Raw genomic sequence first — 14,993 nt, 5'->3', positions numbered from 1 at the left:
AAAGTATTCTGGAATGAGAAAGTAAGGAATTTTGATGGAAAACAATGGATTATAGAGCACTGTTGAATATGATCTTCCTTTGGTTAAAAGAGGAAAATATATATACACAGAAAAAGATGTGGAAGGAAGTACATTAAAGTGTTAGTGATAATCTCTGGAGTGGTAGCAATATAATGTGTTTCTTCTATTTTTTTTCTAATTTTTTTGCTGTTTAATAATAAAAGGTTGTTTTAAAAGGACTTCTAGAAAATGGTGTGTTTGCTCCTTCTGTTAGATAAATCTGATTACAAAAGTCCTACAAATGAAGTATAAGAGCAAGGAGCCACTACCCACCTGGGGACAGCATATCTGATTTGTAAGTAAAGTCCTTAAAAGAAGTAACTTCTTAAGTGCTCAGTTTATAAACATATTACTGAAGAGTAACAGAAATGTCACTGCACAAAAAATGAACTCTTGGGACTTCATCAAGATAAAAAGCTGCACAGAAAACTAAAAGGCAACCCATGGAATGGGAGAAGATATTTGCAAATGACACTGCAGATAAAGGGCTGGTATCCAAGATCTGTAAAGAACTTATCAAATTCAACACCCAAAGAACAAATAATCCAGTCAAGAAATGGACAAAAGACATGAACAGACACTTCTCCAAAGAAGACATACAAATGGCCAACAGATACATGAAAAAAATACTCCACATCACTTGTCATCGGGAAAATACGAATCAAAACCACAATGAGATACCACTTCACACCAGTCAGAATGGCTAACATTAACAAGAGAGGAAACAACAAACGTTGGAGAGGTTGAAGAGAAAGGGGAACACTTTTACACTCTTGGTGGGAATGCAAGCTGGTACAGCCACTCTGGAAAATGGTCTGGAGGTTCCTCAAAAAGTTAAAAATAGAGCTACCCCACGACCTAGCAATTGCACTACTAGGTATTTACCCCAAAGATACAGATGTAGTGAAAGGAAGGAGCACCTGCACCCCAATGTTCATAGCAGCAATGTCCACAAGAGCCAAACTGTAGAAGGAGCCAAGATGTCCTTCAGTAGATGAATGGATAAAGAAGATGTGGTTCATTCATACAATGGACCATCACTCAGCCACCAGAAAGGATGAATACCCACCATTTACATCGGAGTGGCCGGAAGTGGAGGGGATTATGCTGAGTGAAATAAGTCAAGCAGAGAAAGACAATTATCATACAGTTTCACTCATATGTGGAACATAAGGAATAGTGCAGAGGACCACAGGGGGGAGGGCGGGAAAACTGAATGGGAAGAAGTCAGAGAGGGAGATAAACCATGAGAAACTCTGGACTCTGGGAAACAACCTGAAGGTTGCAGAGGTGAGGTGGGTAGGAGGATGGGGAAACTGGATGATGGGTATTGAGGACCCATGTTGTGACAGGCGCGGGGTGTTACACGCAACTAACGAATCACTGAACACTACATCAAAAACTAGGGATGTACTCTATGTTGGCTAATCGAATTTAAGTAAAAAAAAGTCACTGCATGAGAAATGCAGTCAAGAGGACAGTTTTTCTTTGAAATATTCAATAAAAAAAAAAAAACCCACAAGTAAGATACATCTTTCTATGCGTCATTCACCCTCCAAATCAAGCCTTGACTACTGATATTTACCCTTAGGAAGAAAAAACTAGTGTCTAGTACTTAAACTGTGTAATGATGAGTTATTTCACAAGAGGCGCCTACCCCATCCCAGCCAAGTTCTTCATCTATGCTTCGGCCGTGGCGTTGGGCTCCGAGTCCTCCTGGGGAGGGAGAGCCGAGGCCTCCTGCTCAGCGAGGGCTTCCCGAAGCTGGCTGCCGAGCACCGCGTCGTGAATGCTGTGGAACAGAAGCTCCTTCAAGGCCGGGTTCTCAAAAAACCGATTCTGAGTGAGGTCGTTTATAACTTGGGCTATAAAAGAAGAAAGGAAAATCAGTCCACACTCTGGGTATCCATCTGGACCATTAAAAAAAAATGAGCACTCTTCTATAGTTTAAATATTATAATGATAGAGTAAAAAGCGTCACTCCAATCCTGTCCCTATGATATCACACCCCAGTAGTAGCAGGAAACTATTTTTTTTTAATTTCAGATTTTTAATTCAACTTTTTCTTTAAATTGTAGTTGTTAACATATATGGTAAAATTGGTTTCAGAAGTAGAATGTAGTGATTCATCACTTGCATACAATACCCAGTGCTCATCCCGACAAGTGCGCTCCTGAATGCCCATCACCCAGTTACCCCATTCCCCTCCATTATGGTTTGCCTTTTTCTCTGTTTTTATCTTATTTTATTTTTCTTTCCCTTCCTCTGTTTTATTTAATTCCACATACAAGTGAAATCATATGGTATTTGTCTTTTTCTGACTTATTTCACTAAGCATAATACACTCTAGTTCCATCCACATCATTGCAGATGGCAAGATTTCATTTTTTTTAAAAGATTTTATTTATTTATTTGACAGAGACAGATCACAAGTAGGCAGAGAGGCAGGCAGAGAGAGACAGAGGAGGAAGCAGGCTCCCTGCTGAGCAGAGAGCCCGATGCGGGGCTCGATCCCAGGACCCTGAGATCATGACCTGAGCCGAAGGCAGCGGCTTAACCCACTGAGCCACCCAGGCGCCCAGATTTCATTCTTTTTGATGGCTGAGCAATATTCCAGTGTGTGTGTGCGTGTGTGTGCATGTGTGTGTGCGTGTAGTACACATCAGTATATATATCACACCCACACACATATCACATTTTCTTTATCCAGGAAACTATTTTCTTACATATTCTTTCAGTAGTTCTTTATGCAAATATAAGTAAACATAAATATATGTTTTTATTTTCCCTTTTTTCTTACCCAAAAGTATCTCCTTAGCATTTTACATATATAAAATTCTGGATTTTTAAAAATTATTATTTTTTAACCACTACATGGTATTCTATTGTGTGGCTATATCCTCGTTTATTTAAGTGGTCCCATTTCTTTGACACTTTTTTCCAGCCTTTTTTTATAGACAGTAATCCGTTTCTAGAACTGCTTTTAGATGGTCAACCATGTATGCGTGTCATTTTGAGCATGTACAGCTCCCTGCTGGATTTGCTCGGTTAAAGGGTAAAGTGCATTTGTAATTGGGAAAGGTAACGCCACTCTGCCCTCCGTAGAGGCTGTTCCATTTTGCACTCCTGCCAGCAACGTCTGGGAGTTCCTGCTCTCCCACGGAGTGCCTACGGTGCATGCTGTTGGACATTCCTCCTTTTTGCCATCCTGGCGGGGGAAAAGCGATGCCTTTGTGTAGATTTCATTTGCAGGTACAGTTTTAAACAAAATTTATTATGAAGCAAAAACAGCAGGCATTGTCATGGAAAAACCTAAATGATTTTACAGAACTATATTTGGGGCTGCCGTTAATTACTTAAAAATGTACCAGCCCAGCACAGTGGTTGATAAGCTCCTCCTCTCCAAGTCCAGGTCAGGAGGCCTGCCACCACAGCCCAGGAGAGGGGTGTGTGAGCGACTAATTCCAAAGCTATCTTCAAAGTGATTTTCAGAAGAATAATTTTCTTTTTTTCCCTTTCCCTCCCCTGAATAATTTTCATTTCTGCCAGAAACTAAAATTCAGGGAAACTAATTCCAAACTTTTAAAAAGTTATTAAAAAAGAGAGAAATGAACCCAAAATGTTAAAACTTCTCCCCATTCTAGAAGCGTACTCACCGCTGCATCCTGCTAAATACACATAAATACCGACATCTCCATATTCTTTAACAATCTGTAATAATGTTGAAATAAAGTTTAGTTTCTCTCGACTCTGGGCCCGAGGCAAGTCTCTACCAGTCTGTACTTAGTGACACAAGTCTCTAGTGCCTTCACCTGAGCTATTTCGCTTTGGTAATTACACATCTTTGAGCTAAACGTTTAAAACTAATTTTGTATTTCTCTTAATTTTCATATGGACGGTGATCATGAGGGCAATCAAAGAATTCTTTTTGAGTTTTATGTAGGTGTAATAAAGGGGTTGGGGTACTGATTGGCAAAAGAATCTTCTTGTAGAGCTATCCCCTGACATATTCACAAAGAACGATGGCGGGAATGTGCTTTGGGTTGGGGAAGGGGCCAGCGGGTGGGGGGGTGGGGGGGAGGCTGGGGGGTTTGGATGCAGCATGACTGCCCACGGGCTGATGAGCTGTGGTGGTGGGCCTCATTACACCACGCTCTTTACTCTGGTATGGTTTTGAAATTTTCCACAGTCAAAAGTTGAGAAAAACAACAAACTCAAAGAAGCATTTTAAAAGTTGAAAGGGGACCCTAGTCCAATTCTCTGATTTTACTGACAGCACAGAGCTACGAAAACGCTTCATCTAAGGGGATGCTTACCCCAGCCAGGGTTTTCACGCCAACAGAGTCAATAAAGTTGACCTGCGTGAAATCCAGAATGACGGTGTGAATGTTCTCCCCGGGGGGCATAAATCGTTGCAGTTCCTCAGGGAATGTGTTCTTGATGACTATCGGGGGATATTTTACTTCATCATTCTCTTCTTCAGGCTTTGTGGCATCTTCTCCGTCTACTTCTGCGTCCTGTCAATGGGTGAACCAAACCAGAAGTCTATGAACAGCTCATGTGTTGGTTCTGAGAGATTTATATGGGAAAGTTAGTCCCCGCCCTCTCAAGCCACTGACTCCACCAGACCTCTTCTAAAATATCTGCCCTATCCCCACCTTGTAATGGGACAGAAAAAGGATGTGTACATAATATTCAGTTTTGGCTCAGTTTCTTTTTTCTCTTCCTCCTCTTGGTTTTGTCCAATGAAATCCACTCTCCTTAGTCATCATATCCAATTTCTGCTCACTTCTAAAACAGTTCCGTTAACTTCAGCATGGCCGCAAGTTACCACATGCTTGAACAACAAAATCCAGCCTTCGAGGTTGTTTTGTTTTTACTATCAGCTGACTGAATCTCTGACACAGCACCCCGGTACAACTTATTAAGGTACTATTGTGTGATCTGTATTTTTTTTTAAAACAATGTTTTCTGGGGCTCATATCCCTACCTTTCTCAGAAGCATTCTCATAACTGACCTTATCATGTATCTTTAATATATAAAGGGTAATTCGATTGTTTCTAAGCTTTCCTTTTTTAGAGGCTTCCTGTTGCATTAAGACTTCAGTCACAAATGAAGGTGGGGGGCGGTGCAGATCAAGGGAAGAGGGAAAGCTACAGCTCCAAGACCACTCACCACTTTGACAACGGTTGCGTTGGCCACATTTGCATTTCCAACTTCCTTAGCATACTTCTTCATGGCCTTTCTTCTCGCTCCCATTATGAGTGCTGGGTTCACTCCCGTCTTTACAGAAAAGCAATCCATGCAAAATCACTTCTTGGTACCCAGGAACCCACCCCAATGCAATACATTTCAAATCTCCCCTGTGACTGTTTTTGAAGCCAAGTTATCACCCCACCTCTTGCTCTATCTTTCCCTCAGGCATCCTGAGCTGAGCGACTCCTTCATTAAAGAAACATGAGTAACTCTCCTTATCCTAATGTGCATTTAACAGGATGTAGCAAGGAACACCCTAAAGTATCAAAGAGAATTTTTAAAGGAGTACTTTTCAAATGTAGTCTCAGATACTTTTTTTTTTAAGATTTTATTTATGTATTTGACAGAGAGGGAGAGAGACAGACAGACAGAAAAGGAACACAAGCAGGGGGAATGGGTGAGGGAGAAGCAGGCTCCCCTGCTGAGCAGGGAGCCGGATGCGGGGCTATCCCAGGATTCTGGGATCATGACCTGAGCCGAAGGGAGACGCTTAATGACTGAGCCACCCAGGCATCCTGTACTATCAGATTCTTATATTTAAGAGACTCTGTGGGTTGATTGGGAGGTTTTCTTATATGCTGGGTGGTGTGGGGTCCAGTTTTAATCATGACAAAAGGAACCCACATGATCCGAAAAGTAAGACACCTAAAATTATTTTTTCACTCTTTTTCTTAAAAAAAAATTTTTTTTTTGGAAAAGGTAGTAGGTGCCCATGATAAAAGAGAATGACTAGTGGTGTTAGTGGTGTTGGTTGTACAACAATGTGGATGTACTTAATTCCATCTGCTGAATGCTGAATTTACTGAAAATGGTAAATTTTATGCGTATTTTACCGCGACAGAGAGAGAGAGAGAGAGATAATGAAATAGTATAAAAGGTGTATCAAGACATTTAACCGTCTCTCACATTCCTGTCAATCCACAGGTCCCCTCAAAAATAATCAATTTCTTGGGACTCACCTTTCTTTTCAAAGCACTGCTATACAAGTCGCTATTTGCATAATAAATTGGGGCATTTATTTGGAATATTTTTATTCCAGGAATTTCTTTCACCTAAGAAATAAAAATGTTAGTGAATTTAACACAAGGAAATATTTCAGAGTCAACGTTGCACCCGCCTCCCTCCTCTAACCTGAAAAAAAATCAATGCAGAGGTCCCTAACGGCCCTCTTCATGTTTAGATAAAATCCCATCCCTCTAGCCTACCTACTCGTGCCCTGGAGGAAGGAGGTCTGAGAAGAAAGCCTTTCATATGCACATCTTCACATTTCTTTTAAGAGTCTTTGTTTCATATTCACCATAAAACACAAAGAAGGAACCGAAAACTGTTACAGCAAAAAGAAAGCAAATGGGTAGGGAGGGCAGGTTCATCCCTGGAATGCAGGCAGGAGCTGAAATAGACCCAAGTTCAACAGAGTGAATGCTTTAACCCAGGAGTCTGGAAGAACTCTAGAATGCAGCTTGGAAGTGACAAACCCACCACAGAATTCTTTAGAGGGAGGAAGAATGAACAAGCTAAATACCGGTCTCATTTCCCAGTAGCTTATTGTGAGTCTGAGAATTTCTTCCCAAACATAAAGCAAACCAAAGAGACAAAGCTAATTTTAAAAGGTTTTATACAAGTCTTCTACATGCCCCCTAAGGAGAGTCCAAATCAAGGAATTGCACAATTTTGAAGGTGCAAAATTGTGCACGTACAAACCATCCTCTTAGGTTCAGTATTTGGTAAATATATATTTTAATTCTAAGAATATCTATTTATCCTCATTAAAGAAAGAGGGAAAGTAAATATTAGGAAGTTGAGTAATTAATGTAGAGCATAAACTCTAAAACTGAATCCAGACAATAAATTCGAGTTCAAGCTTTTCATTCTAAATGGAACACCCCTCCTTTTCAGCCCCACTTTTTGTCCTTCGTAAAAATGATATTTAGTCAGCCGATCCCATGACATGCTTACAAATATTTATTTTTTATTTTTTAAAAGATTTTATTTATCTGGCTTACTACCATTTAAAATGAGAAAAAAGTCCTACCTCTTCATATGCATCGATATCGATATACACATCAGTGTCAGGAAGCTGTCCAAGGACTTTGTAGCTGGGACTAAAGACAGAGGGACAGTGCATAAAAACGCCATTGTCTCCAGGCCCCATATGTGATTTAAACAAGAAGTTGCAAAGTTTACATGCCAGGTATGGACTTGCTAGTGAGCTCAGGAATATTCTTTGCAGAGAGCTTCACATGGATCACATTCCCAGGGCCTTTCCCGGCCTGCCTCCACAGCCTGCCCCAGACACACACGACACACACATCCACACACTCTTCACACACACACACACACACACACAGACCCAACACACACAATCTGGTTAGAACAAAAGACCTGGACATTTAAAGATGGGAGCAAAAGTGAATGGTGCAGAGTTCAAGCCATGCCAGGAAATGTGTAACTCCAATTCTCATCCACTCAATAGAATTGTCTTCCTACTCTCATTCTAAAGCAGGGGAAGAGATCTTTCTTTTGGTTTCTAATAAGAGGCTCTGATTCCTAGGGGTGGTAATCAACTGAAGGTATGGGGGAAAAAACCCCAAAAAACTCATTAGCTTAGAAGGAAGTTTTCTTAAGTTTGGTTTGAATAGATTTTAAACATTAATTTTCGAGAGCCCTCCTCTTTTTATAGGACAATGTGGCTCAAACTGGGTTCTGTAATAATGACATATACTAACGCTTGAGCACCAATATTCCCTTATTATATCCTACACATGAGGCTTATTCCTGCTGCTGCGTGGATGAGAAACTGACACCCAGTGGAGTGAGTTGTTCAATGTCAGAGGGATGGGCAAAGCCAGAATATGGCTCAAGTTCTTTGATCTCACATTCCATGGACTTGCTATAATGCCCTGGTGCTTCTTAGCAGGTATGCACCAGGGCTTTGTGTGTTAGAATATATGGTATGACTGTGAGCTGTTTTTCTGGGTGAATTCCTTCAAAAAGCTTTCACAGAATACACCCTATATGTCAGGGATTGGACTCTGGGAATATCCCCTTCACAGCCAAGATGCTCCCGGTATAATGGCATCTGTCAACAAATAGAATATATTTCAAGTCAACACTGCAGTTCTAGGCAGGAGAATGACATCCATCCGAGTTTGTACACTCACCTCTGTGTTCTGTAAATCACAGTTAGCAGAGCTATGATCACAGCTGTAATCAAACCATAGTCCAATCCCAGGAACAAGGAGGAAACAAAAGTGGTAAGCCAGATGGTCTACGTGAAAGACAGAAAGCTTTATGTAGAATCACGTTAAAAATTTCCTAAGAGGGGGGGAATTTTCTAAGAGTCTCTCTCTCTCTCTCTCTCTCTCTCTCTCACACACACACACACACACCCCTAACCTTGCCAGACTACATACCACATATAACAAATGACTATACTAACTTCTCTTTCTCACGTTTTTACCAGCACTCATCCACGTGTCTCAATGACATATTAACCTAACAGTCATCTTTGTTACTTACCAGTTCTATTTTGCTCGTTCTCCAGAAAAACGGGAGATCTGCGAATTGCATAAACATTCCTTTCAGGTTGACGATCACAATGGCCGACAGCACAGCCTGAAACAGAGCACATCACACATGCATCTCCTCTCGTGGCAGCAGAGCCCCCTTTGCTGGTTCCTCACTGTCCTCCCACTGCCCCCCCACACCCTGCGCAGGACTTGCACGCAGCAGTGATGGTACTTTGGAGCCATGAACACCTGGATCTCCAGGATTTGGTTAGCTAAAATGGGCCTTGGAAAACCAGGCTTATAGCCTACTAGCAAACCTGCATGGTGGTTAAAAGGTTCAGAACTAAGCTTGGTACTTGAGGAATTATCTCACCCGTGGTCTTCTTACACTATGATTTTCTCCGCTCTGTATCATCCCTCATCTCTGCTATATTAAACAGATTGGCAAACAATTGTCTTCAGAGTAAAGGTCATCTCAGATTTTTAATGGAAGTACAAGGTCATGGAAGATCAAAGAGAGAAGGGACCTCGGAGATGAGTCAGTCCAAACCCCCACTTTGCAGATAAGGAAGCTCAGATCCAGAGATGTCAAGACGGCTTTCCCAAGGTACCAGACTGTGGGGCAGGGCTGTAGATTGTGGAGTGGGATCTTGGTCCCAGCCTTGGCCCTTTCTCATACCACTGTGCTAGGGTTACAGTAAAAACCCATGAGATGGCCACAAAAATATAAACAAACGAAATAGCAAAATCTCTACACATGGAAACACTTCACACCAAGTCCCAACTATGCACCTGGGGTAATGATTCAAAGAGGAATCCGGTGGCTAATATGACCAGCAGAATCATTAGTGAGGCCAAACAACCTGCAAGCTGAATGAGAGAAGACACACGGAAGGGATTTTTAGTCTTTTGATAATCACTGCGGGAAGATCAAGAAAATACGGATTCAGGCAACTCATCAAAGCCACTATATAAACCTTTAACTCCTTCCCACACCCCTTTCTCAAGTTTTATTTTCTCTTACAGCTTTTAAATAGAGGCTTAAATGATTAAAAACTCTGACAGAAATGCCCTTGCCTGGGGTGAGAGAAAGGAGATAATGACCCAAGACCCACAAGGACCAGAAGAGTCAAAGGAGACTCTGCTGTCCAATGTGGTAGCCAGTAGTCACGTGAATGCTGGAACACCAAACAAATTACATTTTTAAAAGTTTTTATTTTATTTTTTTCAGCGTTCCAGCATTCATGGTTTATGCACCACACCCAGTGCTCCATGCAATACGTGCCCTCCTTAATACCCACCACTAGGCTCACCTAACCCCCTACCCTTCTCCCCTCTGAAACCTTTGGTTTGTTTCTCAGAGTTCACAGTCTCTCATGGTTCGTCTCCCCCTCCAATGTACCCCAATTTACTTTTCCTTTCCTTCTCCTAACGTCCTCCCTGTTGTTCCTTATGCTCTACAAGTAAGTGAAACCGTATGACAACTGACTCTCTGCTTGACTTATTTCATTCAGCATAGTCTCTTCCAGTCCCACTCATGTTGATATAAATTTGAGTATTCATCCTTTCTGATGGAGGCATAATACTCCATAAACCATTGTATATATGGACCATATCTTCTTTATCCATTCGTCTGTTGAAGGGCATCTTGGCTCTTTCCACAGTTTAGCAATTGTGGACATTGCTGCTATGAACATTGGGGTACATATGGCCCTTCTTTTCACTACATCTAGCTATTACATTTTCAAAGTCATAATTAAATACGACGCAAAATTCAGGTCTTGGCTGCATTTCCCACATTTCCAATACTCAAAGGCCACATCTTTCTAGTGGCTGGAATATCAGCTGATGCAAAATAGTGAACATTTCCAAGACTGCAGAAGGTTCTACTGGACGGTGCTGGCATCCTGACCATCCACATCCAGCCTCAGGCTCTCACGGCAACATCCTTCTGAACCCTGAGATTCACCAGTAGCACGCAGTGTTGTGTAATTCTCAGTTTAACTGGAGAATATACCTCTTCCCTACAGATGTAGTATCTGTGACTCACTTCAACCATTCATGCCTTTCTCTGATTCACTACACAGCTCACTGGAACACCAGGCATGAGACACAGCGGCTTTGTTTGGGTTCCAAATAGAATCAAGGGATTAAAATTTAGCACTCCAAACTACCAGTCCTCAGAGGCCAGTTGTATACACACCTGTGTCTTCCCTCCAGTTCCCTCCTGAACAAGGCTTCGAGACAAGGAGCATGAAATGGAGAAAGTCTGGAAGAGTGAGCCAATGGAATTGCACAGTCCTAGGGCAATGAGCTCCTTTTCCATGTTGAAATAAAGCACATGAGAGGTCAGTCACTCTTCAGGAAAAAAAAGGCATGATGGCTCATTTAAGACACATGCTCTGCAGTAGCTGTCTCTTCATTCTCTTTCTAGAGACAAGAGGTTTTTTTAGCATGAAAAAGACTTGGAGCTTTTATTCTGTCAGAGGCCAAAGCTGCACTCACTACCTACTCCCCACTTTCCCAAACACACTCTCTTACACAATTAATAGTTATTTTTTTAGTAAAAAGAAATCTGTAGCAAAAAGGGACAAACTATTTTTGTTACAGGAGAGTTATTGGTGTACAGAACTGTTGGCATCTTCTACATGCTTGGACTGTTGTTCTTCAAGGAGCGCATGCCAGTGTCCTCTTGGGACCTGTGGGTGAGCCTTGCTCTCATGGCTGTCTCTGGTTGTCCTAGTTGGATCACTGTATCTGGTGGGAATGTGGAGCATTTCATCTTCTCTTAGAAATACACAGTGTGTTAAAGGATTGTCATGCCAAAATTATGGCTCATGGCATTCAGATTAAATATCTTCTCTATAGATAGATTATAAAAGGAGGTGGCAGGCTACCTGGGGGCCTCAGTTATGTGGCCGACTCTTGATTTTGGCTCAGGTCATGATCTCAGGGTCATGAGATCGAGCCCCAAGTTGGGCTCTGTGCTGGGTGTGGAGCCTGCTTGAGATTCTCTCTCTTCCTCTCCCTTTGCCCCTTCTCCCATCCTTCTAAAAACTTTTTTTTAAAAAGAGGTGGCAGAAAATATAATGTGGGGTTTGAGTGACAAATCACATATCCAAGTTTAATGAACCAAGAAAGTCTTCCCAGAAATGGTTCTAGAAAAACATTTGCTTCTCAGGCTGTGAGCTTTAAAAAAAAATAGGGATAACATCTGTCGGCATATGGCAAACTGAAAGCCTCCCATCAAAGGCTACCTCTTCCTAGCAGGACCCCCTATCCGTGATATGAGGTAGGACGGTACCTCATGCTCTGATGATCTAATGCACATAAATAATGAAAAAACTATAGTGTTTAAGAAATACATGTTTCTAATACCTCCAACATCAAACTAAAAGTTCTTCTAACAAGACAGAGAAATCCAATCGTTTGCCTTCTGTGATTATATCATAATGAAACACCTGCAGGGAATGAATGATTTTTTACCTGATTGCCATCAACCTGGTAGCCATGTTTATTTGCCAAGGTCTTGGCCATTGAGATGGTCACCGAAAAGCCAACAATGGCTATGGCGATGGCATCCACGTACACGAGGTGGAAGAGGCTGGTGTCCGGGTTGGCAGGAGGCAGTAGCCTGAAAGGTCAAGCTGACTTTAAGCCAAGCATTGTGACCACTGGGAAGAGAACATGCAGCTAGCGGGGGGCATTTCAGAACAGCATCATCTGCAAATGAGGCAATCAACACTTCGATACTTGTTTGCTCTGGTTTGGCAAAAAGGAACACCCTCTTTGACACACAGGGGTTCTTTTTAGGTCCCAAGCCTGGAGTACTGGCTTCCTACCTGAGTGGGTTATCAGCAGACATCAGATGCTGTTTTATTTAGAAAAGGAGTAACCCCACACCTCCTGACACCCTGTATGGCAGGTGTAAGTAAGACAGAGAACAGGAAGAAGAGAGGGTCAGCGAAGGGCTCGGATGGCACAAGACATTTGAACCAAAGTCTGAGGGCAGGAAGTGTGTTCAGCAAGGGCTGTCTTAGAGGAGAACTGCTGTCCAGACTGCTCCCCTGTGTTATTTCAAGTATAGACTCTGCTTCCCAGGGTCCTTTTAGGTGAATTTCTAACATGGGAAAGGAGCAATAGAAGATGATACTCTTTGGGTCTCACCTGGTAGTTCTGGAAATCTGGAGGGACCAACGGGGAACCCAATTTTTGTGGTCCATTCTCATAGTTTGGGACCCTTGCCCTAAAGGAACAGAATAGAGATTCCCTAGAATGGTATGGGGAAAGGGGCACTATGGGTTTTCGAGGGCACTTGATTCAATTCAAGACATTGGGCTACATAAACATCAATCAATTTATATACCATATTATTCTTTTTTTACAATAACAACCATTTATTAGGTGCTTCCCCTGTACTAGGTTCTGTGCTTATTCATCTCTGACATCCCTGTGAGCAATGTGCCACCATGTTCCCCAGTTTACAGAGGATGAAAACAAGGGATCGTGAGACTAAGCAACCTGTCCAAGGGCCAATGGTTCAGGTACAAATGGGCACCAGTACAACAGAAACCATTAGGAACCTGCCTCCCTGGGCCTGTTTCTCCGACTGTGTCATGTCACAGTGACACAGGGGGTGTTTTGAGTTCTGGGGTTAGGGAAAGATAGGGGGAGAAGGGAAACAAAAAAGAACCTATATTAAGTTAAGCCTACGTCTCGTGCTGTATGCTTGCCATATGTCATCCCATCTGTCCTCACAGCAATCCTCTTTGCTAGGTGCCATTGTTATCTTAATTTATAGGTGAAAAAATGGATACTTGCAGATGTTAAGTTATTTGCTTGAGAAGGAGCAAGGAATCCAGCCCAGGAGGTCTGCCTGCAAAACTTATTGTCTTTCCCTTGTACTTTGTCGCAGAAGTTTAGCCGGGAAGGAAGCCCAAGCGGCAGATTTGGGACCGCAGAAGAACAGGAGAAAAGAGTGTATACTGGAATGAGTTAAGGAAAGTAAACCAAGAAAGAGGATGTACTACCATGACTGGCATCTTTAAGAGTCAATTGCCACTTTCTAGACACAGTCCTGTGTGTGTTATTTGTGCGTGTACAGATGAGTGTGGTAGTTTGCATTCAAATATGGCCGCCAACAGTTCCTCCCATGCATGTATGGGATGCTCCCCCTGCGTCTCGGAGAGATCTGATTCCCCTCTGGTGAATCTGGGCTGGTCTTGAGATTTGCTTTAGCCAACTGAATGTGGGCGAGTGAGGCTGTATGAGTGCTTTTAGCCACCTGGCACCTTTTGCTTTTCTGTCTTGTTTCCCTGAGTCACTACATAAGAGTCTGGCTCTCCTGTCAGGGTCGCCATGTGGGGGGAGAAGATGCCAGCCAGCCCTCCACCTGACGTATAAGACATGGGAGTGAAGCCCACCAGCAACACTGTCAGACATCAGCAGCGGCCTGAGAGGCCCCAAGTGACAGCAGGAGACCACTCAGCTTCCTACCTGGACTGTGGATTGTGAGCAAATAAATGGATGTTCTTGTAAGTCGCCATTTTGGAATTACCTGTCCTTCGGCTGTAAGACTCAGAGATAACGGAAATGGTATGATTATATGTAGATGGGTGGTTAGGTAAGCATTATATGTTTCCTGCTTGGTTATGGGCAAAGTTCCAGAAAGGGGAGCCAGGTTACAGAAAGGTACAATTTTTTTCTTTTGTTTTTGTTTTTTAAAGGATGGCTCTCACACATGGAGGAAAAGCAACATATTTGGGTACAGCGCAATAGGGAAAGGAAGGTACTGGATAGAAATTGTGGTGAACTGTATGTGAAGTTTTAAAAGGAGAAATCTAAGGGTAAGGATTCACATTTAATCAAATTATTTGTGATTACTGAATATAACTGTCTTTTGGATCTAGTCAAAGACTAATGCTTGTTTAGCACATGACTAATTGTTAGAGACCCAGGTGTGAGGTAATGGAAACAGCAAGCAACTGAGCGTCGGAAGACTGTATTCTGGGTCCAGGCTGGGACTCACCGGTGAGCCACTAAGCTGCATTCCCATCTCTCAAATGTCACCTTCTCTGATAGCCTACCTCACACAGCAACCCAGCCTGGCCCTATCCCTTGCTGGCTTCCCTCTTCTTCACAGCACTTTTCACTGTTCATTCTCCCCT

The 14,993-nt window shown here is 42.4% G+C and overlaps 1 protein-coding gene across 3 annotated transcripts in view; it reads right to left on the bottom strand.

Annotated features, from left to right (window-relative positions):
* Nucleotides 1-1,272: 1,272 nt before the first annotated feature.
* The window catches only part of SLC26A5 (solute carrier family 26 member 5), a 54,446-nt gene continuing 40,725 nt past the window's right edge, over nt 1,273-14,993 (bottom strand). For 2 of the 3 annotated variants that reach the window (XM_044245858.1, XM_044245856.1), the window contains 11 exons: nt 12,313-12,460; nt 11,030-11,143; nt 9,619-9,696; nt 8,837-8,932; nt 8,479-8,585; nt 7,350-7,419; nt 6,277-6,369; nt 5,237-5,344; nt 4,377-4,577; nt 3,717-3,771; nt 1,273-1,925 (listed from right to left, as the gene is read on the bottom strand). In XM_044245858.1, the coding sequence (XP_044101793.1) occupies nt 1,741-1,925; nt 3,717-3,771; nt 4,377-4,577; nt 5,237-5,344; nt 6,277-6,369; nt 7,350-7,419; nt 8,479-8,585; nt 8,837-8,932; nt 9,619-9,696; nt 11,030-11,143; nt 12,313-12,460 (1,255 nt within the window). In that variant the 3' untranslated portion in view covers nt 1,273-1,740. The remainder of the gene's footprint in view (nt 1,926-3,716; nt 3,772-4,376; nt 4,578-5,236; nt 5,345-6,276; nt 6,370-7,349; nt 7,420-8,478; nt 8,586-8,836; nt 8,933-9,618; nt 9,697-11,029; nt 11,144-12,312; nt 12,461-14,993) is intronic. The other variant, XM_044245857.1, reaches the window with a different exon arrangement.

The sequence above is a fragment of the Neovison vison genome, chromosome 4, assembly GCF_020171115.1.
Source record: "Neovison vison isolate M4711 chromosome 4, ASM_NN_V1, whole genome shotgun sequence".
NCBI classification, from domain to species: Eukaryota; Metazoa; Chordata; class Mammalia; order Carnivora; family Mustelidae; genus Neogale; species Neogale vison.
Note: the sequence above shows the minus strand (reverse complement) of the source record. Positions and strands in the feature narration are given on the sequence as shown.